The 24,342-nt window shown below is 43.7% G+C and overlaps 1 protein-coding gene across 2 annotated transcripts in view; it reads right to left on the reverse strand.

Annotated features, from left to right (window-relative positions):
- Window positions 1-310: 310 nt before the first annotated feature.
- The window catches only part of LOC111067043 (zinc finger CCCH domain-containing protein 13), a 32,170-nt gene continuing 8,138 nt past the window's right edge, over window positions 311-24,342 (reverse strand). Inside the window, exons 1-5 of one of the 2 annotated variants that reach the window (XM_022356064.2) lie at window positions 8,278-8,297; window positions 5,248-5,563; window positions 4,923-5,149; window positions 3,031-3,740; window positions 311-2,962 (exon numbers count right to left, since the gene is read on the reverse strand). In XM_022356064.2, coding sequence (XP_022211756.2) covers window positions 1,032-2,962; window positions 3,031-3,740; window positions 4,923-5,149; window positions 5,248-5,442 — 3,063 coding nt within the window. In that variant the 5' untranslated portion in view covers window positions 5,443-5,563; window positions 8,278-8,297 and the 3' untranslated portion in view covers window positions 311-1,031. Of the gene's footprint in view, window positions 2,963-3,030; window positions 3,741-4,922; window positions 5,150-5,247; window positions 5,564-8,277; window positions 8,298-24,342 lie in introns of those variants that run through there. The other variant, XM_041595464.1, reaches the window with a different exon arrangement.

Genomic DNA, 24,342 nt, shown 5'->3' on the forward strand with positions numbered 1-24,342 from the left:
TTTAATAATTAATAATTATTATTATAATAATTTAATATTTAATATTAATTTTCTTCGTTTTTATCTACAGATTTCAATTGATCCTCGCACATGCTCGATGATGATTAATGTCCACTGTGACGCTCCGAATCTCAAATATTTTCTGGCAGAAAACTCTAAACCGCATTCGGGCCACAAACCTTTGCAATAATTTCCAAATCGAAATCGATCAAAAATCCAAAATCACTTTTTGAGCCTTTTTTTTTTTTTGTCTAGCGCTTTATTAATGCAAATATCAGAAATTGATAACAATAGATACATCAGCTATATATGTATGTATTTATGTATGTATAAAGGTATATATTTAACTATTTAATGCACACAGGTATCAGATATCATCAGATGTCATATCATATGTGAGCTGTATAGCAAATACAAAAAAAAAAAATGTATAGGGGAGTGGGGGAAATACCAATCAACCGCGCAACTTAAGGTAGCAAAAAAAAAAAAAATATATATATATAGATCAAGAAACGAGAACGATCCGATGCGATCCGATTGGATTGATTTATTAATGGTTCTGTTCGCTATTAGATAACACACTAATCGTAGGCTAAATCAGTAGGTATTATGCGTATATATGTATATATAGTAAATAATAAAAACACACAAGATATCTCTCTGAAGGCACATAATTACAGGGTCTGGCGGCCCATTGAAGGCGCATTTTGTGTGGGTCCCACTGCGTTCGTGGTCCATCGCCGAACTCCTAAAAGGGAGGTCTGGGGACCAGGAATTGAGTATATTAGTTACAATGTATATATATAGATGTATGTATGTATATATATCAGTGTCAGTGTCAGCATGGACAGGGGCTTGGGCTTGGGTTTGGGTTTTTGGGGTGGAATCGTCTCTTAGCATACAAGTGGATATATATAGCTATTATAGGCTTGTATATATTTATATATATAACTTTCTATATGTTTATGTGATTCCAATTCGATTAGTATGGATTTCGTTGCACGGTTCTTTGCGTTCTACCGGGTATCGTCCTAGTAGGGATTGACGGCAGCGAGGCCAACGCGTCCGCCGGAACGGGCGAACACCGGCTCCGCATAGCTGTGACGATAGCCCTTGGGCATGCTGGCCAGTGGCTTGCCGGCAGCGGACGATGAGCCTACTCCTCCTCCGCCTCCGCCACCCTCCACGGATCTGCCATTGCTGCTGCTTGGCGTCGGTGCGGGCGAGGGATAGCGCTCGATGTGGTGGCCCCGGGCCGAGCCCGAGCTCGATTTGGTCTCCGACGGCTGCAAGTATTCGCGGGAATGGGCCCGCACCTGATGGCGACCCACCTGGTGCGGATCCCTCGCTCTCTCCTGCTCCCGCTCCCGCTCCCTCTCACGGTCTCGGTCATGGCGATAGGGGTCCCGGGACTGCTCTCGGGGCAGTGGAATCTCCTCCCCTCGGCGATTGTAGTCACGATCCCGATCGCGTTCCCGCTCGCGCTCCCTCTCTCGGTCGCGTCGCTCGGGTACGTGTCGGGGCTGCGGCTTTGGCTCCGGTTCCCAGTCGCTGCGGGAACGGGCCCGGGATCGGCTCAATTGATTGCGCTCGAGATGTGGAATCTCCTCCTCCTCGCTCCACTGCTCATACGTGGCTGGCGGCTCCACAGAGCCGCGTCTGCGACGCGACGAGGATCTATAGGCATCGGGAACGGACGGGGCGACGGTCGCGGGCATATCGCGCTCATCGAGCTCATAGCGACTGCCCGGCCGCTGCTCCATGGCCCGGAACTTGTCCTTGGCATCGTGAAAGCGGTCCCGCTGCGATGCCTGGCTGGCTGGTGGCGCCACAAAGTCTCCCCTGTCCCTATCCCGTTCCCGTTCTCGTTCCCGCTCGGAGCGTGGCTTGCGTGGGTCGGGATTTGGCGGTTCACCGTATCGCATGCCCGTCGACTTCATCATCTTCTCCATGCTCTGGATGTAGGGTAGGCTTTCCGCCTCGCGATATGGATTACGATCCCGGGAATGATCTCGTTCCCGCTCCCCCCTCTCTCTGTCTCTGTCACGCTCTCGATCATGCCTTCTGTCTGTTGTGCGCTGACCCAGATCCGAGCCCCGATGCACTGCAGCATATTTGTTGTGGCCACCACCTGGTGGACCAGCACCGCCCTGTGCCGGCTGTGCCAGCTGCTCGAACGGCAGCTCCGATGGCTCTACATAGCGATGACGGCTGCCGCCATAGCGCTGCGACTCCTCCGCCGCATACGACTTGTGCATCTGATGGTGGCTGTGCTGCTGCTGCTGCTGCAGCTGCTGCTTCTTTGTTGTGTACTCCATGAACTTTTGCTTGTCCGTGAGGTTCTCCTTGCGGTGATGGTGCTGCTGCTGCTGGTGCTGCGGCAGCTTCTCGTGCCCACTGCCCGGATCCGAATCGTCAAAGTCATCCAGATTCTCATCGAGACGGGACGAGCGGCCCTTTCGCTCGCGTTCCCTGTCATGGCTGGATAGCTTCTTGTTCAGCAATCGATTGATCTCATTGTACTTGTCCGTGTCCCGCAGCTTGGCCGGCTGCAGCTGCAGCTGCTGCTGCTGTCCCGTCTGTGCGGTCGGCTGCTCCTGCTGCATGACGCGATTGAATTTTGCATCGTAGTCGGCTGGTCGCATAATGATCGGCTTGATGTCATCCTCACGATTCCACGGCTTGTTCGAGACTGAGCCTGGAGTCTTGGTGCGTTCTCGCTCCCTCTCCTTTTCGCGCTCGCGCTCGCGTTCCCGTTCGCGTTCTCTTTCCCGCTCCCTTTCCAATTCGCGATCGCTGGGCCTGGGCTGATACGGCTTGGCCGGCAGATCCCTCAGATAACTATCCTCGGGCGGCTGCACGGCGCTCTTCCGCTTCAGCTGCACATGATGCGGTATTGCGATTTGTGACGGTTTGAGCGCTATCACCGAGTTGTCCGCCTCGTTCGACCAGTGCTCGTCATCTGCGGATCGGAGCCAAATAAAGCCAAATAAAATCAATTCAATAATGCTGTCAGACAGGTGCACTTACCGCTGGAGCTATTGAGCTCCTGCCTCTCCGGACTGGGCGCCAGATCGGAGCCAATGCCCGAGGATCCCCTCGACGACACCTGCTTGCCATTGCCATTGGCATTGGCCGTGGCCGTGGCCAGGGGCTGGGGCGTGCCGCCGCCTGACGCTGGACCCTTGGGCGAGCCACCCACAATCAATGCATTGCGACAGCGTCGCAGCTCGATGGCCGTCAGGTTGCCCTTGGAGCGGTGCACGGTGTCGTAGTCGCGGGGCGGCAGCAGCAGCGGCGGTCCATTGCCATTCAGCTTGGCCCGCAGCTCGGCGGCCAGCGAGTCGAACAGCTCGCTGTTCTGCTGCGGCGTCAGTGGCGGATGGTGCAACGGATGTGGGTGTGGATGTGGCTGTGACGCATGGTGCTTGCCGTGGGGCGGCGACCGGGAGACCGGTGAGCCGGCCACGACATGCTCCTCGCTGCACTCGGACTCGCGTGTGCTGTTGCCCGTGTCGCTGCCCAGGGAGCTGCTGAAGCGCTTCGGCGATGATGTCTCGTGGCGGCGACTCTGGTGGGCCGCATAGCCAGCGGAGGACGCCGACTGTTGTGACTGATGATGGTGGTGCTGGGAGGACTTTGTGCTCGACTCGTGTCGCTTGTCGTTGCTGTTGCTGCCAATGTGATGGTTGTTATTGTTGTTGCTGCTGCTGATTGGAAGCGGCGGCAAAATGCCCAATCTGAAAATAATACAATATTCAAAATAAACAAATATCGATGAAGCTCAGCCGCACAATACTGCAACTCGATGTATCGATCGCATTTAATTTTTAGTATTTTTTCAGTATCGAAGAATTCCAAAACGTTCAAGTGTGGCCATGTAGTTAAAAATACCGAAAAAGCTAACGAAAATACTATTTTGGTTTATTTTTCTCGTGCTGCCAGATCGGCTGCAAAACTATTGCAAGCAATTTTGAATCAGAATATATAAAGACTTGAAGACTTAGCAGAACTTGGGTGTTTCTTAAATAAAAGTTAATAATTTGTATGCTCTCTGCGTTGCTATTAACAAATACATGCACGTACATCGATATTCATCGATAGCGACCGCCAACAGGCTGGCAACTCTGTAGTAAATAAGTGAGTGCGCAATTTTTACCGCTGGCGTTTAAAAAAAGATTCGTGGGCAAAAAGAACATGGCGCACCGTTATATATGCATAGGGGATATAAGCTATGCGTAGATACCACCCACAGTGTGGGCGCATGCGGTTTAGACTTTTGTAGAGTGCGTGAAAGTTTTTCTTTTTTGCCCGTCGCGTACTGTGAGCGGCCCCCCGGCCGGGTCGCTATATTGACTTAATTGAAGTCTTAGGAAATGCCTTGCGTGTAACAAAAAGTAATAATTTCAATGATTCTGGGTTCAATGGGGCCCGGCCCCATTCAATTTTCGACTATATGCAAATGCATTTTTTCCCCCAAATTTCAGCGTGCCTGGATTCAAAGATGGCGTTCAAACAGCCAACCCGTTGCAGCTCTGTGGGGAAACGGTAAATGGCAAAGTTACGTGCAAGAAGCAAGCTGTAAAATGTGCATACAAAGGAGAGTTTTTCCTGGCCAAAGTAAAGTGTGCTGTGCTTCGGCGGGGCTTATCTCGTTATGGATATGGGTGCGCTGACATTTGGCTGCAGTGTGGGCGCACATACAGAACCACTTCTGTGCTGTGGTGTGCTGGACTGTGGGGCCCAACGCGTCTTGTGTGTTCGTGGGAATGCAGTGTGCCGCTGCATTATCATCATCGGGCAAACATCATCAGTGGCAATGGCATTTTGGCCACTTAAACAAAACACGTAAGCACTCACACACACACACACAAACACACACATCGACTGCTCATCGATTGCATTGCATAATGAAAACTTACCTTGTTTCCAGCTCCTCGAATCGTTTTTGATTATCGGGACGATTGATGAGGACCTGCAGCTGTTGGTGCAACGCCTCCGCCGTTGTCTCCGAGTCGCAGCGGTAGGCGTGGACATGGAGCGGACACTTGGTGGCCGGATTATACAGCAGCAGGACACAGGCCACGATATCGTCGGTCTGCACGGAGCTGGTTATGGCACTGTGTGGTATCAAATGCTTTGATGCCCCCTGAAACCAGACCAGACCAGAGTGAACGTGGGGTTAGTAAGTTCTAGTTATGATCTAGATTTTGTATGCCTTGTGTGTTTGCGTGGGATGTTGCTTACCTGCACGATTTTGATGCCCTTGTGGGAGACCTGAAGCGTCACCTTCAGCGGCTCCTGGCCGCGCGATCTGTCCACCAGATACGGCAGCACCGAATTGATGACGCGTGGGCCTCGCAATCCCTTGGCCTCCTCTGCGCCCAAGAACCACACATAGTACGAGGCCTTCTGCACGTCTCGACGCAAGCGCAGCGCCATATTTTCAATGTCTGCCAAATGTGTGTGTGCGTCTCAAACGAGTAATATCCTTGTAGTACAGTTTTATCGTCTATCGTCTATGGATTATTGGGTTTTAAATGCAGTTTGTAGTTGAAAACATCTAAAAAGAAAATATGCCATATAATTTAGTGAAATCAAATAGAATTGGAATTGAATAGGAAATGTTACACTTTGCTTGGCCAATCTTATTAGTGTTTGTTCGTTAATGAATGCCAACAATATTCCACAGCAAACAACAACAATTGCACAGCCAAAAACCCAATGAGAATGGAAGAGCCTATGATGAGCCCAAGCAATGGAAAATCACAGCAAAAATCAGCTTCTAAGCCTTGCCAAGCTCTGTTAATGTCAAAGAGGAAACGTTACCAAATGGAGGATTTAAATGAAAAAAAACAAAAAAAAACTGGAATGTTACGACGAGCAGAGCAACTGTTTCGAGTGCCATCTAACGGGCAAACCAGACAGATTTCAGATACGGACCACCATCTCGTCATGTGTCATAATTTGTGTGAAGCACAGCACAGCGCAGCGCAGCACAGAGTTGGAATATTCGAAACTGGTGCCAAAATCCCACCAAAATCAAAGCAGAGAAACCAGCGACAGACCAAACGGTATTAACCCGTCATACAGGTGTCGTTTGTCTATCTGTCTCTGTTTCTGTGTGTGAATGTGTATCCGATTCTCTCCTCTAATAACGTTTATAATCGATGATCTTGTATGACTTGTTGTTCATCGTTCGGTGCGGTGCGATGCGATGCGGTGCGGTGCGGTGCCTCTCCTCGTCGTGTAGGCCAAAAGAATCTTGTTTTTTCAGTTATGCATTCAACACAAAAGCAAACAAAAACCGCAACGGAGGGGAATATCAATATACATATATGCTTAAAAAATTTACATATGACACCAACACACACACACATAGCCCATACAACAAAAATGGCTGCTAAACAAACGATATTATTAACCTCAAAACGGATTTAAATTTAAGAAACGAGAAACGAGGAATGCATAATCAGAAGACGATCAAAACACCCAAGAAAAGTCACCTCACCGAGTCGTTCCCATGACAGAATTCTATAAATATCTTAGTATACGTGACTCTTGCTATATCATGGAATAATTGTTGCATGCAATCATCCAAAAATTGAGCTAAGAGAAGTGTCCCTAGTGCAAGTGCTTCTAGGGTGCATTCTTGGTGCGTTCTTAATCATTAAAACATGCTCATATTTCCCCTCATCGATTGGTACAATCAAAATCTGGCCCCGAAACTTCTGAAAGCCAAATGCAAACAAAGGAAATACCACAAAGAGTTCCACTGGCCACTACTGCTGGATATCAGCAATTAACAATTATCAATATTTTGAGGAAGTATAAGTTTAGGCTATTAGTTTGGCTAACTTCAATTATCTTTGGTTTGGGTTTTTTTTTTCTGTGTGGTCAAAAACTTGTTTCACCAAAACCTATTTCCTATGTGGAGACAATTTTGTGTGATTGATGGTTTAAGAAATGTAATCCAGGGACAATTCTATTTGGAAATATTCAAGTTATTTTGTTTTTGCCTTTGTGGAAATTCAATGGTAATTATTTTTGAAATTCTTTTATACATATTGCTTTTTACTGCACAAAAATTAAATAATTATGAGGTGTAGGTGTTCGTTGTAGCTGGAATTTATTTGAGCAATGTTCATATTTTCTTTGAATTCTTGCAAGTCTTGCAGCAGCAGGTCTAAGCGCTCTTTTCTTCAATTTGTATGCCCAAATTCGAATTTATTAGCAAAAAAGTCTCATATACATATAGTGGTACCGAATGGAACTCCCAACGAAGTGCAAAACAGAGGTATCCCCCACCTAACAACACCCCTCCCTCCGCCCCCCAGCGTGATGAAAGACTCGTGTCGTTCGCTTGGCCGTTTTGAAGATGAAGAAGATATTTGCATAAAACAATCCGTTTGCTGATCAGCCAAGCAGCAAATAAACAATTTGCAAAACAGATCTTTTGTTATGCGATTAGTTTGTTTTTTTTTTTTTGGCTTTGGCTTTGCTGGTATTGGTATACCCCATAGAATAATCTTCTGTCCATAACGTCCACACGAGTGAAGCAGTTGGCTTGTATTTCCCAATGTTATTCGAATGTTTGAGTACAAACCAGACTGGGCTTTTGTTTTGGTATGCAAATCGAAAGAGTTCTGTCTCAAAAAGATACACGGATGTAAGTAACGCTTGCCACCAATTGGGTTGGTGTTCTCGTTTCCCTCGTTGGTGGGTGTTTCAGTCATTTATTGGATTTGCTTTTTGCTGTCGTTTTGTTTGCCTAAAAAATGGGTTAAGCGCCTTTTGCTGCCACACTGCCACTCTGCCACATGATGATGATGATGATGATGGTGTTTGGGGGGCGGTGTTTCTTTAAAGGGGGGCATGGCATGGCACTTAAGAATTGTATCGGAATTTGTAACACATTTTGGCTGGCATTTGGCACTTGCACTACAATTTGTTTTCGTTGTTTTCGTTGTTGGGCTTCTGCTCCAGTTTGTTCAGAGTCAGAGCTCTCGATCAATGAACCGTTTACACACAAACACAGTTACAGATCTACAGATATACAGATACACACTTGCACAGAAGTGGAGCGTTTAAATTTCTAAAAAAAACTTATTTGATTAACGGTAATGGCTCTCCGCCAAAGAGAGTCAGAGTCAGAGTCTCGCCTCAAACTCACACTCGCACTCACACTCTCTCTCTCTCTCTCTCTCTCTCGCTTCCTCTTTTCTTTCATAGAGAAGCGAATGAACAACACAAAACACAGACACACACAAAACACACCTTAGCACAGCAGCAGTAGATATATATATATGTATATATATATATCGTTTATCGTATATATATCTCGTGTGTGGAGAGCAACAAAAAAAAAGTTTAACAAAAAGAGCAGCTCTTCTACTTCTATGCCGTGAGATGAGAGAGCTTCAACGCGCGCTTTGTGTGGATAGACAACGTCCCAACGCTTTGACCGCCTGCCATCGACTGACTTGGCTAACTGCCTGCCAACGAACATTGTGGTAGCTGGTGGCTGGTGGCTGGTAGCTCAGCTCTCGAACGAACGAACGAACTCCACAGCTCAGCTCTTGGCCTGGTCGACGGTCTCGGTCTCGGTCTGGTCTGGTCTCTGCGCCCCGCAGACCCGGTTTCTGCCTGAGTTTGTGCGCCGAGCCGAGCCCGAACTTGTTTTGCTGTTGTTGTTGTTGCTGCTGTTGTTGTCTGTAAGTCGCCGCAAAGAAAGTCAAGTCGCGATATTGCCGTACAGTGTCAACAAGTGTCCCAAGAATGCACCAAAATTGCAGTTGGCTTTGCGTTTGAGTGCATTAAGTGGAGTGGATGAATCAATGAGTTTCGAGCATAACATCAACATTTACCTTAATGTGCGTGGAAATAAATTTTAAGAGATCTACAAGTACAGTTTTTGAGAATTTTGGAATATGTTTTGATAATCAACTAATATGAAATTAATGCATGCCAAAAATGTGATGCTCTACCACAAAGTTGATTGTTTTATTCAGCGTTTAGAATCTATATAGATAGTCCCTAAGCAAGCCAAAACTTGTCGACTAAATCTCTGAGCATAGCCATATAAATTCGCTTCGTTAGATTTCGTTGTCTGGGCACTTGTTGCCCTTTCCATGTTTGATTTCTCATGAAATGCAGCTCATAAAATATATTTTTGAGCAGTAAATGCAGCAGAGCGCGCTTCTGTACCACTGTGCTGCTGTCTTTGTGTGGATTGTATGGAGTGTGGAGTGTGGAGAGTGGAGTGTCTTGTGCTGGAATGTGTTGAAATTAAAAGTTGTTGGGTTTTTGGGCGCAGTCGCGGCCCTGGCGAAGCACAGGCCAATCGGTGTGTGGTTGTTGTACGACTTCTTTTATTTTTTGTTTTTGTTTTTTTTTTTCTTCTTATTTTTATTTTTTTATTTTTGGCTTAGACAGGTGTACGCAGACGCTATTGTTGTTGGGTGCCGTGCCGCCACCGCCACCGCCAACTGCCACTGCGGTTGTTGTTGCTGGTGCTATTGATACGAAGCATAGCATTGAGCACTGTTTTTTTTTTGTTTTTTTGTTGTTTTGGTTTTGTTTTTGTTTTTGAAAAGCCGTCCGTGCATTCTACAAGTTTTCCATCCATCTAGCGAAGTCTTGGGCACACACAATCGATTGAAAAACTTGGCATTTAACTTGTTTGGGTTTTTTGTTTTGGCCATCGAGTGAAATCTACAGGTAGTACTCCGCGTGGACCCATCGAGAGACCCACAACGGAAATGCTCATGATTTAGTCAAGGTGTCGATATTTTGCACAATTCTTTTTGCGTTTTTGGCACAGTTTTCAGAGTCTTGCTTGGTGCGCAAAAAATCATGTCTACGATTATTTCCCATGCCCAATGTTTTGTGCATAATTATTGATTGATGGCTTGATGATAAATATGGCAACGGGGCGTACAATTTTTGGTTACAACAGTAAAAAAAATTTGCTATTGGTATTTTCATTGTGCAAATATATTCTAATACATTTTTACACAGCTAGTTTTTCCCTCCCCATCCCCTCTCCAAGCGGCAATCGAAACTGGTTTTTTTTTTTGTTTGTTTTCAAAAATGTTCGCCTTGGCCCCGGCCTGACTCTGACGCCTCTGCAAAAAATCAAATGGAAACGTGAAAAGCACTCAACATTATCAAGATAAAGTGTTCTAATTTTTTACTGCTCGCCGCTGTTTAGCGTTCGAACCGATCCAACATTAAAATGATGCCAAAAAGCGAATAGAAAGCTGTTTTATTATCGAAATATATTCAGCGGATATCCGTACTACTTTTGGGCTTCAATTGATATCTAGATGTAGATAAGGCCTTGAAAATTTGAATTTTTAGCAAAAAAAAAAATAACAAAATATTTTCAAACCTTTTACTGTAGTAATGTTTCATTGATTTTCTTTAATACATTTTATTTTTTTTTTTAGATTTTTTATTAATAATATCAATGGATGATTTTTTTCCTTATGGGCCACCCTTTGTGGTATTCGTATTTCCTGTTTGCTTGCCCTTAAACACTCTTATGACCCCCAGTATCTTTCCATCTTCATCAGAGTTGCGTTCGTTATGATTATTATTTCTTCTAAGCGAACGCATAATAACTCGTAAATATAAAACCTTTTCTTCTTGGATACCATCTACCTCCACTACCGTCATCAGGCAGCAAGCATTTCCTCAATTATATTACAGAAAAAATGTGCTCTATAAGAAATGTTTGTAATGCATTTTAGTGGAACTCATTTTGAGGAGAATGAAATGGAATGATTGGGCACTATTTATGGGGTCATTGTTGGCTCTTTAGTAACAATCATATTTGTAATGATTAAAGAGGAATTTCGGCATAGAAATTCCCCCCGTCCCCCCCTCAAAGAGCGTGACAAAAGTCGAAAAACGATCGTACATACACAAATGTATTTATGTATGTATGTATGTATTTATCTATGTATGCAACAGGTGGTTGAACATATTGTAAATACCTTAAAGTAATATCAATTTAATGACCTTGTGCCGAGCGCCCCCATCCCTTTGCCATAAATGCAATTTCGGCACGTTTTATGCGCTGCAGAAAGAAACAGCGAAAACGAAATGCTGCCAAAGATTTCACCAGCCGCTGTTTTACAGGTTGTTTTTTTTTTTTTTTTGGACAAAAATCCCTGCTAACCCGATGACATGGAAAGGAGACGAAAAGAGTGGGAGTGGCAGTGGCAAAGGCAAAGGCAGTGCAGAGGCTGTGGTCGGTCAAAGAGATAGAGAGAGAGAGATCCAATGCGATCCAATGGCAAAACAATTGCCAAATGGAATTTCACTTTTCTTTCGTCGATGGAAAAACTAAAAGATGGAGAAGTGCCAGCAGCCAGCAGCCAGCACATGATTCGTACGATTTTTGCAATTAAATTTGCAGCCGCTGGGAAAACTGGTTGCTTAAATATTTATATATCATGGATTTTTTGTTTTGGTTTGTCGTTTATTTTGGTGAAATCCGAAAAGATAAATATGGCCAAGGCCAAAAGGAAGAAGACGATGCCATAGCCATAGCTTTAGTTGTAGCTGTAGCCTCGGTTGCGGAGGCCATCTCCATTGCCATCTCCATCTTGCAGCAGCTCCAGTAACTGATTTGTGGATGGAAACAAGTGCCTGGCTGGCCTGGCTTTCTTTTGGGTGCGACAACAAGTTGTGGCCTCTTGCGCTAAGCGTTTTTAATTGAATCGAGTGGTGTGGTGTGGCACACACAGAAGAGCCCACAAGTAGAAGTCAAGTTGTCGAGAAACGCGTTAAACCGCTTTTGATTTTTATATACATAGTAGGTATATGTGGTGCTTGGCTTGGTGGGTAAAAGTGGGTAATCATCATTAGCAGAGGCAAAACCAATCACTATGCCACACATACCCGTCTCCCCCCGCCCCACCCCACACGCATTGGCATTGGCATTGCCATTGCCATTGCCATCAGAAGATACTCAGATCCCCATACACAATCCCCGAAGCAGCCCGAAGCAGCTCGATCCCCCATTCCCCATTCCCACCATCCACCTGTGGCACTGTCTACCCCGCGATCTGTGTCTGATTAGGAGGCCTCGCCTCTGGTGAGAGTGCGATACAAAGTCAATGAAAATGGAAAAGATACAAATTAAAACATTTCCAATGCTACCAGCACACGCGTGGGGGATATGTATGTGAAATTAAAGTGAAATTCACTTGATTTTGTCTTGATGGCTTCTAAGCCCACAGAGCGCGCCCCCCTCCAAGCGCCCACAGCTCCGACGAATTTGTCGCCCAAAAAATATAAAAACTTTCAGTTGGCAAACAGAAAGTGAATTTCTCCAGCGAGTTGGCACTTTAAATCTCACTTTCGAGTGATTAAGGAGAATTTCTGGAGAATTGATTTGCTTCGAACTATGGAACCTAGGAGTCCTGTCCTGCTCCGATTTGATTTCTGATTTTTGCAACAAGTGAAATTCACTTGCAGCATCACCAAGCCTGCGCCTGCGCCTGCGCCTCTCCTTCTACTGACATCGTCAGTCTGTGGGATGGGGCTTTGCCTCGTTACTGCCTGCCACTCCCCGATCAACCATTCGCCGCAGTCTGCACCCAGAGAGCCGACAAAAGAAATTTGATCTATTTCACGTGATTAGCGGCAATATAAATTGCTTTCGAGGCGAGGCGGCTGGCGCGAGGAGCGAGCAAAAGAGAGAAGACAGCAAGCAGCAAGCAGCAGCAGCAGGCACTGGGAGTCACCGTCTGTCGGCATTCATTGATTGAAGATTGACGATTGGAGGATTGGGTGAAAACGTACGAGCTGCTCTTTTGGGTGTGTCATAGGAGCAGCATGGGGAGCTGACCTGACCGGACAGCTGGAAGCCACATGCTGATCGAAGGCGTGCCAATGGCAGCTTCTTCAAAGACACTGAAATTAATTCTGTAAGCTATCGTGGCGATAAACCAATCAAAGTACATACATACATACATATGTACATATGTACAAGTGGGTGTCAGCATTTTTTTTTTAATATAAATTTATGGCGAAACAATGTTGATGATTTCTACAGCGCCTCGCGCATCGATCGATGACCCATAGATTATTAAATATTGCTTTAGGCACTATTCTGATTTTAATACTTAAGTGGTTGAATTATTGCTGCATCCATTCTGTTGGTTTTTTTTTCTCACTTCACTGAAGGCCTCATGTACCTATTTTTCTACTTCTACCTCTGCTCCTATAATTCATGTTCGCAAAGTGTGCCTTCAGCTGTTGCGAGGGTTTTGTTTTTTTTGGTTTTTCCTGGAAAGCGCAGAGTTCAACCAAGCCAAAAGTAATGGCTGTCTCTAAAAAGAGAAAGAACTCAGAATATATAGCCAAACCAAATGTAGACACGCGCCCGAAAAAGTTCTTGAAGCAAGACAAAAAACATTTGGAGCTAGCGGATCCGTCCGTCCGTCCGTCCGTTCGTCGGTGCGTCCGTCGCGACGGTCTTTTGGTCGCTGATGGAGTGATGGAAACAGAAACAGTACGGTGTAATTATATCATTTAATTTCGGTTATGCGAAGACTGTGGGCCCGCATTTAAGGCCCCCCCCAATGTCTGGGGAGGAGGCCTACATATAATTGCAAAGTTACGAAGCGTTAACACCGCGTAAAGATTGTCCAAATTTGATTGTGTGGAGTGTTTGGATCGGAACTGGAACTCTATTTTTTCGTTTTTCTCTTTATTTAGAGCTTATGTAAAGCGGTTCGTTTGGCTGAAATGAAATGGAGCCAGAGCTCTGGGTTAATGGCTAAACGATGCTCTTGATTGATGTTTCTTTCTGTTGTTTTAAATTGATTTATTTATCCAGTATTCACTGCCCCCCACCCGCCCCTGCCTTGGGGGGGCCTTGTGCGTGGCCACGTTCAAACATCAAAGATCTGTAACGAATGCTGGCTAATGAATACATCTTCTCATTAATTAGTTTTCGAAACTTTCTGCCAGTTTGGCCAAAACAATTTGTCCAAAAGGGTGTGCTTTGATTTTTAGCGGGGGGTTTTCCCTCTTGAATACATGACTCATCCAAGAGAGACACAGAAAGAGAGAGAGAGAGGGAGAGGGGCGCAGATCTCTGGAGAAAGATTTCTATTTGTTTAAAAAATAATAAAGTGAAAGTGCAGCCAGCGGTCGGTCGGTCGGTCACTCACTTGATCGAAACGCAAACGCAAATCAATTATTTACGCGATAAGTAAATGTGCTCACATTTATTTGTTTATTATTCTCCCCCCGCTCATTTATTGATTCCATTCATTTGCATTGGATTGTGTTCGTTGTACGCTGAGACGCATTGAGTCGTTGGACAAGCCATATAATAATTATAATGTGCCCCTAATGACAGTACAAATGAACACAAGATGAGATGTTAGTTGACATGCGCAAATTACATATATTAACTAGAGTCTTGAATACATAAGTACATACATAAATACATATGTAAATATGTATGTAAATACATACAAAAAATAGAACATATTTGCATTAAAAGTACAAACTTTAAGAGACATATTTTATTTTGAAGCTGTGGAAATTTTGGTAATATCTCAAAAAACTCAAAGACAACTTTTATCAAGTGGAAAAATATGTACTAAGTACTGTATTTGTGGTACTTCTTTTTATACGTTTCATATTCAGAAATGATCGATTTTTAAGTATAGATTACTGGGTTGAAGATATTCCCACTCGGACCTTGAGGTTTTTGGCATCAATGAGCATTTAATAGTGTTTTTTTTTTCTAATTGAATTTATCGATAAATTGATTTTTATATTATTTTTAAATTTATGCTATAGTCTTAAAAAACTAATTTATACGTTTATTTTTGCATTTTTTTCTTGTAGTTTGTACACATGGATCATCACATCTAGCATAAAAGCCAAAGGTAAGATTTTTATTTTAAATGTTTTTGTTTTTTCATTAAATAAAATTCATTTAATTAAATTAAATAAGAAATAACTAAACTTAGAATCAATCACAACAAATTTCCTGAAAGCAGGCTTCTTCCCATGAAAATGCCTGAATCTCGCCTGAAAATATGAACGGCCCAACTGTGTGTAAGCATTACAAAAATTCATATGGAATAACATTTCCAAACTGTTTAAAGTTCCCCCCCTTCTCGAGCACAAAAAAACTAATCGAGTTATTTGAGCTATTCCCCCATCGATTGCCTCCTCCAACATAAGCAGTGGCGGGGAGCTAGGTAGTAGTACCCCTATGAAATATATTACATCATAATATATTATGCGCAAGACCATAAAGAAAGGAAAAAAAAAAAAAAACCAAAAGAAACCTAATCAACATATGAACATTGAGAGCCCCAGAGGAGGGCCACAACTCCCAGTCCTTAGGTCTGGCTGTGGCTGTGGCTGCCGCTGTGGCTGTGGCTGCGGCTGCGGCTGTGGCTTTGCTTCCTGATTGCTTTCCAACCCATGACAGGTGCTGATTAACTCAACAACTTTGTGGCGGCTGCGATGCTAAGTTGCAGTTGCAGTTGCAGCAACAACATTTTCAGCATTTGCCGCAATTTAAATGCCAAAAGTTTGCTTGGGCTTTTTATATATACATATGTATATATTTTGTTTTTGTCATTCTCTCTGGGTGCGTGTGTGCCATAAATAACTTTGGGGCTTGGCTCTCAGACGCCATCTACCCAGTCTCCATCTCAGTTTTCGCCTTCGTCTCCGGCTCCGTTTCTCCTCTGTGGCTTATGTAAGGTTTCAGTGATCGAAAACAAACAACAAAAATAGCACAAAAAACTTGCTTTCCTGGTTTCTTTTTCTGATAGCGTGTTGATGTTGGTTTGCTTTTCATTCAGAGAGCATTACGATATGATCAGGGATCAATAGCGTACCTGTTCGCCTCTGGGGTATGTTTATTCAGGATCAATATATCTATATATATAGATAGTTGCATGTGGCATGTGCAACGATTAATGCTGAAAAGGGTATCAACATGCCAACCATTTTCTTGCTGGGTTTCTTTCATGTAACTGTTGTTTTTGGTGCGCCATGCGCGGCTTCTACTCATTTCCTATTAATTTATGTTAATTATTTTGAAACAAAAACAAAAAAAAAGACAAAAGAAAGAGCCACATGCAAGCCACTGCCGCTCTTCGCTGTCCGAACTCCGATCTGCGCTCTTTTCTTGGTTTTAGGTTGCTGGGTCTGGTGTGTGCTGTGTGCTGGGCCATACACAAGTTCACTGACTTGTTGACAATGAATTGACAAAAGCCTGAAGCCAGCAACAGCCATCTCCAGCTCCAGCTCCATCTTCAGCTCCAGCTCCGGCAGAAGATAGCGGTTGAAAAAAGCTTTGAGTGAGGAAGAGACAGTGGGGCCCCCTCAACAATGGCGATGATACCACACAAAATGCCAGACATAAGTACACTACACACATGTGAACACCAGAACACAGTTGAGGAGAGTGCGAAAAGAAATGCCAACGAGGGTGGAGTGATTAAAAGCCAGCGGCAGTACATAGTAATAATTCTAATTACATATATTACTAAACAAGTCTCTAAGGGACACTACATAATTCTACCTATCCACATTTATGAGTGTTCGCTTGTCAAATTTAACTGGTGAAATTTTTGCACAACCCTCGCACTTATGCTGCCGTTTTAAGTTTCAAACTCACTGAAACTTACTGGCTGCCAAAAGATTCAAAAGATTCTTTTGGCAAAAAAAAAAACATTGCCTGCGGCTTCCAGAAATGTATTTAATTTTTAAGATTTTTGTGCGTTCTATTAGCGGCTTTGCTTAGAAAATTGATTGTAGATGATGATGGCTGATGATGTTGGCTGATGATGATGGCTGATGTCATGTCAGGATCTAAAGCCGGTTTTTGCATTTTTCATTTGGCTTCTTGCGGGGGTAATTAAAATTTTATACACCAACCAAAAAATGCTTTGAATTGAGGTCAGAGTTTTATAAATAAACATTCAATTTTATATATAGAATCGAAATGTTTGTATTTAATATGGAAAGTTTTAAAAGAATTTGCTTATAATTAAATGACGGCAGATTCCGCCACAAGACAGATTAAAGATTGAAGATGGAAATATTTCTTGTATAAATAAATCGTTTGTTAAACGTTTGGATAATTATCAGATGTGGAAGTTAAATTGTGGAAATACAAAAAAAAAAAAAGAACACGGCATGCCTTTCTCTGTTCACATTTGTTTTTGTCTGCTGTACCAAAAGTCTTTTCCATTTCCGCTGGAAGAAAAAACGAAAGAACGAAAGAGAACTTTAACCCAGGGCACCTGCACAAAGAATGGCCAAAGGAGAGGAGAGGCGAGGGCACCGCACGGTACGGTACGGCACGGCACTCATGCTTGGCTCTGGAGCAGCCCAGCAGTTGTGCCCGAGTACTAAGCCTCGTTGCTGTAAGCCCTCATTTGCCCTCAATTGAAAGGGGAGTACGAGTGCGAGTGCCTCGAAATGACTTCATTTGCACGACATGAAACAGCTCGCCTCGCCTCGCCGCGACTCGACTCGCCTCTTGTTGTTTGTTACTTTTTGTGTGTGGTTTGTCTTGTGGGTTTTTCTTCCCCCTTTTAGCCGCGTTTGCTTATTGGCTTACCCGCACACAAATCAAGGTTAATAGTGGATGGATGTATGGATGGATGGCTGGTTGTCTGTCCCATCCCATCCCCTCCCTTTAGAGTTGGTTTGTGAGCATGCGCACACCTTTCCAATCAATCAGTTAACGTAAATTTGCATAAACCCCAGCGCTAGCCAATGGTCACGAACAGCTACGAAAATTTGGATTTGGAAACTTTGGAGCCAACCCATAGGAAATGTTCTGAAAAAAGAGAAGTAATCGGTATTCCACCTATATATATATGTGTAAAAGAAAACCCCAATTAAAGTACATTCACCCCGCGAATGGGAATCAATTTTTGGGAAAGTTTATGGCAAACAAAAATGTTCCAATAAAAAAAAAAAAAGGTGTAAACTTGAGCGCTGGCCAGGACCAAAAGACCATAAAAACAATGCACCCAAGCCAAGCTCCTTTCGTTGACAAGACAATGAAAAGTGAAATTGTCTCGATAGATATGGATTTGGTTTTGTGTTTGGTTTTTCTTTTATTTTTTTTGTTGAGTTGAGTTTTTGTAGTTTTAGGGGAATGGGAATCAATGAAAGTCATAGCCAAAGTGCAGAGGGAGTCAGTCGATGTTCGTTCGCATGTTCGCATAATCATGCCAAAAACGGCAACAAAAGACCAGCGAAAAAGTGGCAAAAATAACGATACAAAAAAAAAAAACAACAACAAATATAAAACCAGCCGAAAAGGAGAAAGGCAGAGAGAGACTCTCAACATTGGAAGCCTTAAGACACACTGCCGCAACGACGAGGAGCAGAGGAGCCAGCCAGCCGGCCAGCCAGTCAAAGTCACAAAATCCCATCACCTGCCTGCCTCTGGTGGCACAGATCTGAAGGACGTTTGCCCACAAAGGTCAGTGAAGCTCAAGTTTGAAATACAATTAACAATTAAACATTCAAATGTTATTTCAGGCAGGCAACTTTCACCATTGCCAGCCAGCCAGCCAGCCAGCAATCCATGCCGATAGATGCTCGTACTCGTACTCGCACTCGTACCCGATGTCAATCAGAAATGCCATCCACATCCACAAAAAAAAAAAAAAACAGAGCCACCAAAAGACACAGACAGGTCTCTCTACACTCGTACGGGTATTTCTTTTTTCACAATGCGCGATTTCATTGAGAAATGCTGAAGGTTAAAATGCAATTGAAAGAAATGAAAATACAAATAATTGGGCAGACACGAGAGGAAAGTTAAGTTAAGGCCTCAAACTTCAACATCAACTTCAACTTCAAGCTGCTTTGGCTCTTGTCACAGATTTGCCTATCAAATTAGCCACAAATTAAGGCGAGCAAGCGTCAGCCAAGTGGAAAGTGGTGGCAAATCTCCTCTCTGCTTTTAAACTGATAGAAAATAAGTCCAAATAATCGCATTTGATTGAAATTATTTGAAGACTTTTCTAATGGCAAAAAAACTGAAAATATTAAGATTTTATGTGCTAAATTTGAGATAATATTGTAATGGGTTTACCTTGTATTTGGCTAGTAGTTTAAGTGACTTATTTTGATTTGTTAGTAGCTGCACAGATTTGGTTTCCTTGGTGACCTGTTTAATGGGATTGATTGAGGTTGAATTGCAGCAGCGACAAACCGGTACACTCTCATTTTCTTCTTCTGCACTTGTCTACAAAAACTGTTCCAATTGCAGCCACGCTGTTGGCTAAGTGGAGTGCATTTTGCGAGTAAGTGCATCACTTGATGTCCACTTAAGGTTCCCATCAAGAGTGCTCCGTTTGCCCCCCAAATCGCTGCAGATGCAAAGTGCATCTATGGGCCCCAAAATGGTCGCAGGTGGCAGGTGGCTGGTGGCTGGTGGCATATTTTTCCAGCCTTTTAATATTCACTTAGCGGACATTGTGGCTTTTGTGGTTCATTAACATTTGGCTTTCTACTCGCGGGCCAATTAACGTTCAAAATATTTGTACGTGATACCAAAAGGCAGTGGCCTTTTGTTGCATTTTGTCCTATGCAGTTTTTGCCTTTTTTTTTTTTTGTTGGTTTATTTTTTGTGGGAAAGAAAAGCCAAGCAAAAGAAACCATTCGAACGTATGACAATGCCACAATTTATGCAAAATGCATTTGTAAATATTTGTTGGGGTCTCATTTCTTGTTTTTATTGTTTCGATGACATTTAAAGTATTTGCTTTGCTTTGAAGTTATTTATTTTTTTTGTTTATGCTTAAGGAAATGCAAACATTGCGCAATGCGCACACAAAAGAAGTCCAACGTTCCATTTGTTGTAATTTGTTATTAAACAAGACCAAAACAAAAAACAAAATGTCAAAGACAATCGCTCAAATGGCACCGAACAAAAAAAAAAAAAACAAAACAAAAATAAAATAAAAATGTCATAACAAGCCAAAACAAATAAAATAAAATTGCATTTGAAATGCCAAACGCTAAATGGCAATGCGACACTAACAACAACAACAACAAAAATATATACAAAATTCGTCTATGCAACAACAATTAAATTCTACAAAAACCAACAAGATTGAGCGAGTGAGAGAGGGACGGAGCGGAGCGAAGACCACGGGCTGCTGTGACCCACAAAAGGAAAACCCCAAAGCCAACAAAAATGTTTCTTTCGGTTTTTTCGGTGTTGCTTTTTGAAGTCGAATTTTTTAAGTATACCCTGCCAAAGGGTCAGCAACTCTTTAAATTGTATATGTAGATTATTAGTTTAGAACTGTGCAGAAAGAGAACAGAAAAGACTCTCAGTCACAAAACGAATAGAGAGCAGCCAGAAATACTCGATGGCAGGACATTCACTTGTGAAACATTTCCCACAGTCCAGTCCTTATAGAACGTTCAGATGATGAGTCGCAACGGTAAGCTTTAAAGGCAAGCAAAAGCGAAGGCAATGAAAGTTTGTAGAAAATAAGAAATAATTAAAGTCACTCGACCAGATCGGCCCCATGATCCTTCACCAACGTAATACTTATCCTATATGCCATAGCCATCTGGCGCAGGGTATTCAAATGTTCGGTTGAGGGGAAAATGCACCTTCCTTTTCTGGTTTTGGCTTCCTCTTCTTCTTCTTCTGCTTCTTCTGGTTTTTGCCAGATAATTGCGGCATTTGAAAAGCGCTTGTGCATTGTTTTCCAAGCTGGTGGCGGGGATTATGCAATGCCAGGCTTAGGCCGCCCTCCCCCGCTCTCTGCCATGAATACCCTCTCGGGGCCTAGCACTCGCTGGGGCCTGCACTCTGGTCACATGGAAAAACAGTTATCTGTGAAATTGCATCGACAAACGTGATGAACGTTACCCCAATACACACATTCGCGGCGACGTTTTTAGGAGAGTCGCGAACAGAGTCCCCACCAAGAGACTTGACTGGGCTTGGATCTGGGCTCGGGTTCGGGTTCGGGCTACCCCCCCATCCAGCTGCATCCAAAGATTTTGTGACTCTTCCGACTTGAGTGCGCTTTTGCGCGCCTAATTCTCATGTCATGCCACCAGATAGAGAGACAATGCCACAACCTCGGCATCGCCATCGGCATCGGCATGGCTCCATTTGCAGCCTCATTGTCGGGTTGTTCTTCTTCTCTGCCTCCGCCTCTGGAGGCCCCCTGGTTGGGTCGTGAGACGAAAGACGGGAAGATGCGCCTCTGCACTTTTACCTGCACATTTGCTCCCTCCCCCCCCCGCCCCGTCTTCCACCACCATTCTCCTGGAAACACACCCACTGCCGGGTTGACACAGTCTCTCACACTGAGGTCTCCATATGATCACGTCATGTGCAGGAGGGTTACAACAAAAGTTGTGAACACTTGCACGACCGAGTGGCGCTGCCGCATGACGTGCTGCATCACTGACTTTAGCTGGTAATCGAAGCAGCTTTGATGTTAGTCCAAACCTAAACACTTGTGGCACTCGAAAGGTCTCGCTTTGACACTTTAAAGGTCTCGCTTTGGCACTCTGAACCTTGCAGAGAATTAAATTCAAAGGGGGCTTAAAATTTGGTTCCTTTTGAGAGAACTTCCATGGCAACACTCGTGTGTGTGTGTGTGTGTGCACGGTGGAGAGTATGTGGAATTTGTGTTAACATTAAAGTTAAAGCCCCTTCTCAGGTAATTATATCTCCAGCAGCAGCAGCAATAGCAGCAGCAGCAACAGCAACTAACTAACAAATACACACACAAAATTCACAGTTGCAGTTTAATGGGCCTAATGAGCGGTTTGTTCTGTAACAACACCAGACACAACGACAACGACAACGACAGGCCACAATCTTGGCAACAAAAATCCAGACAACAGCAGCCACAATGCGAGCAACTAATTCGCCCAGTTGCTCATGCCCTAACCGCATCACCGGGTAACATGATTTTCCTGAGCAAGACAATGAACGTTATGGGGAAACCAGAGAGCTGTTTTCCTTAACCGGTTCGATTGGAAGGATTTTGTATATATTTAGTGAATAAAATCTGTATTTGTGGTTCTTTATAGATTTATCAAACTAATTTTAAAAAACTTTAAAAATTGCAAGCAAAAGGCAAAGCGCAGCTTTTTATCCCTATCTCGCTTTGAAGCCAAGAAAATTCTGAAATATATCATTAAAACGATGGACGCCACAGCTTACCCTTTCTTTTTGTGTGCCACATTTTGTGTGTGCGCTCTGTATCTCTCTGCCACTGCGTTCACTTCACTCTTTGCATCACTTGTGTCTTGGGGGCAAGTTCGTTTCCTAAGTCTTTTGTTTTCTGTGGCGTGGGTAAAAAAGAAAAATAGAAGAAAAAAACCACCAAAAAAAATGCCATAGACCCATGCGCTGATTTCTATAGCCAGTGGTGGTGCCTGGTGCCACGCCCCCCTATCAAATGAAACAACGCCTCGAAATGTGTGTCAGAGTCCAATGGAAAACATACAACAAATTATTCGATTATGACATTGATTATGAAATATCGAAGCATAGCGGGGGAGAAGCAGGGAGTGAGATTCCCCGACGCGACTCTTTCTGCTTCACGCTTTCTTTTGGTGGTTTGTTTGCTGTCTGATGTCTGATATTTGATTTTTGGACATGGGCTTGGTTTTTTGGTGGTGTTGGATTTCTTTTTGCAGTAATTAAAAGTCAAGTGTTAATTAAATTTAAACAGAAAATTTGTCAAGGGTAACCAACGACAAACGCGAGACACTAATTTTGGATTGGATTGGGTAAGGCATCAGAAAAAATGGGCAGAAAACTGTTGACACCAGAAACACTCAATGCGAACATCCATCAGCCGAATGGGGCCATTTACCTATGGGACATTTCACACACACCTACAGAATGAATTTAAAACGAATAAATGATAAAAAAAAAGGGTAGACTAATTTTGATTTTTGGTGCCTGTCCTTGTGGGAGGGCAAGAAAAATCTAGCAAAGAAAGGCAAGTCGTTGACTTTATTAAAAAAAAAATGAACACGTAAGATGAAAGCTTCAAAAATGGTATGGCATGGGGCAGAGTTTTTGGATGTTTGCAACTCGCATCGATTAAAATCTAAAACACTTTTCATTTGCATAAAATATCAACGAATATTAACAATGAAAGTTGTACATAAAATTATTGTAACCTCGAAAAAGTTTTACCATTGCTAAGCTACGATTTGTTGGCTTACATTTCGTATTAAATAAACTCAGTAAAGTCGAAAAAAAATCTGGTTTCCTGTTATTGTAGATTTTAATCATATGGGTACCATAATGATCGTACGTTTAAGCTATCGTTGAGTGGAATCATGGCATAAACGGCTGAGCGGCTGAGCGGCTGAGCTGAGCAAAAAAAAAACCTTACCGAAAAATCGCTGCGAGTCGTGCGTTTGGGGTGGCGATTATTTACCAATTATTGACCAGACGAATCACATGAGTGGCGCGCGGATCCATCAGGAAACGAAAAGCGAAATGTGTGACATAATAACCAGCCATCGAATACGAATCCCTGGGCTTCGCATCGCATGGGATCGGATCGGATCGAAACAAATGTGTCTGCGGTTGAATGCAGCGACTAATGCTAGACAATTATGGCATGGGAGAGTGCCTGGCCTGGCCTGGCCTGCCTGTGTTGATACCAGCTACTCTGGCTATCGATTACAAGTACTTCCCTTTTTTTTTTTTCGTTTTCGTTGCATATGTACATGGGGATGGTTTGGGGATTGATATGACGAGCAGTGAGGCGAGGCGAGGCGGCAGCAAAACCTTAATTGCAATCACAGCCAACAGCAATCGGTGGCAGTGGCAGTGGCAGAGGCAGAGGGAGATATGAAGTCAAGCAAAACCCCAGACCCAGTCAACACTTTGATCCACTCAATCCGCACTACCCACTCCTCGCTCGCTCGCTCGCTCACTCACTCAGTCAGTCAGTCAGTCATCGGGCAGGCAGTTCCAGTTGCAAGCTCATGGGCTATCACATGACTCCGTTTCCATTTCCATTCAAGCGTTGCCATTCGTGCAACCCTCTGCAACCAGAGGTGTCGAGAGAGACCGAACCGACCCTATAGACAGTGCCCATTGTCTTTTGTGGGTCTTCGATTATAATGACGATGATGCAACTTTTGCCACTGCCACGTAACCATCTCGTCCCATCCCATACCATGCCCATGCCCATGCCCATTCCCATTGCCATTCCATGCCAGACATCAGGGCAGCAGCTCATTGCGCTTCCTTTTGATTTTTGCGCTCAATTTTATGTGATGCCATCAAACGCGCTGTTTAGCAATAAA

Source organism: Drosophila obscura, unplaced genomic scaffold (assembly GCF_018151105.1).
Source record: "Drosophila obscura isolate BZ-5 IFL unplaced genomic scaffold, ASM1815110v1 contig_73, whole genome shotgun sequence".
NCBI lineage: Eukaryota > Metazoa > Arthropoda > Insecta > Diptera > Drosophilidae > Drosophila > Drosophila obscura.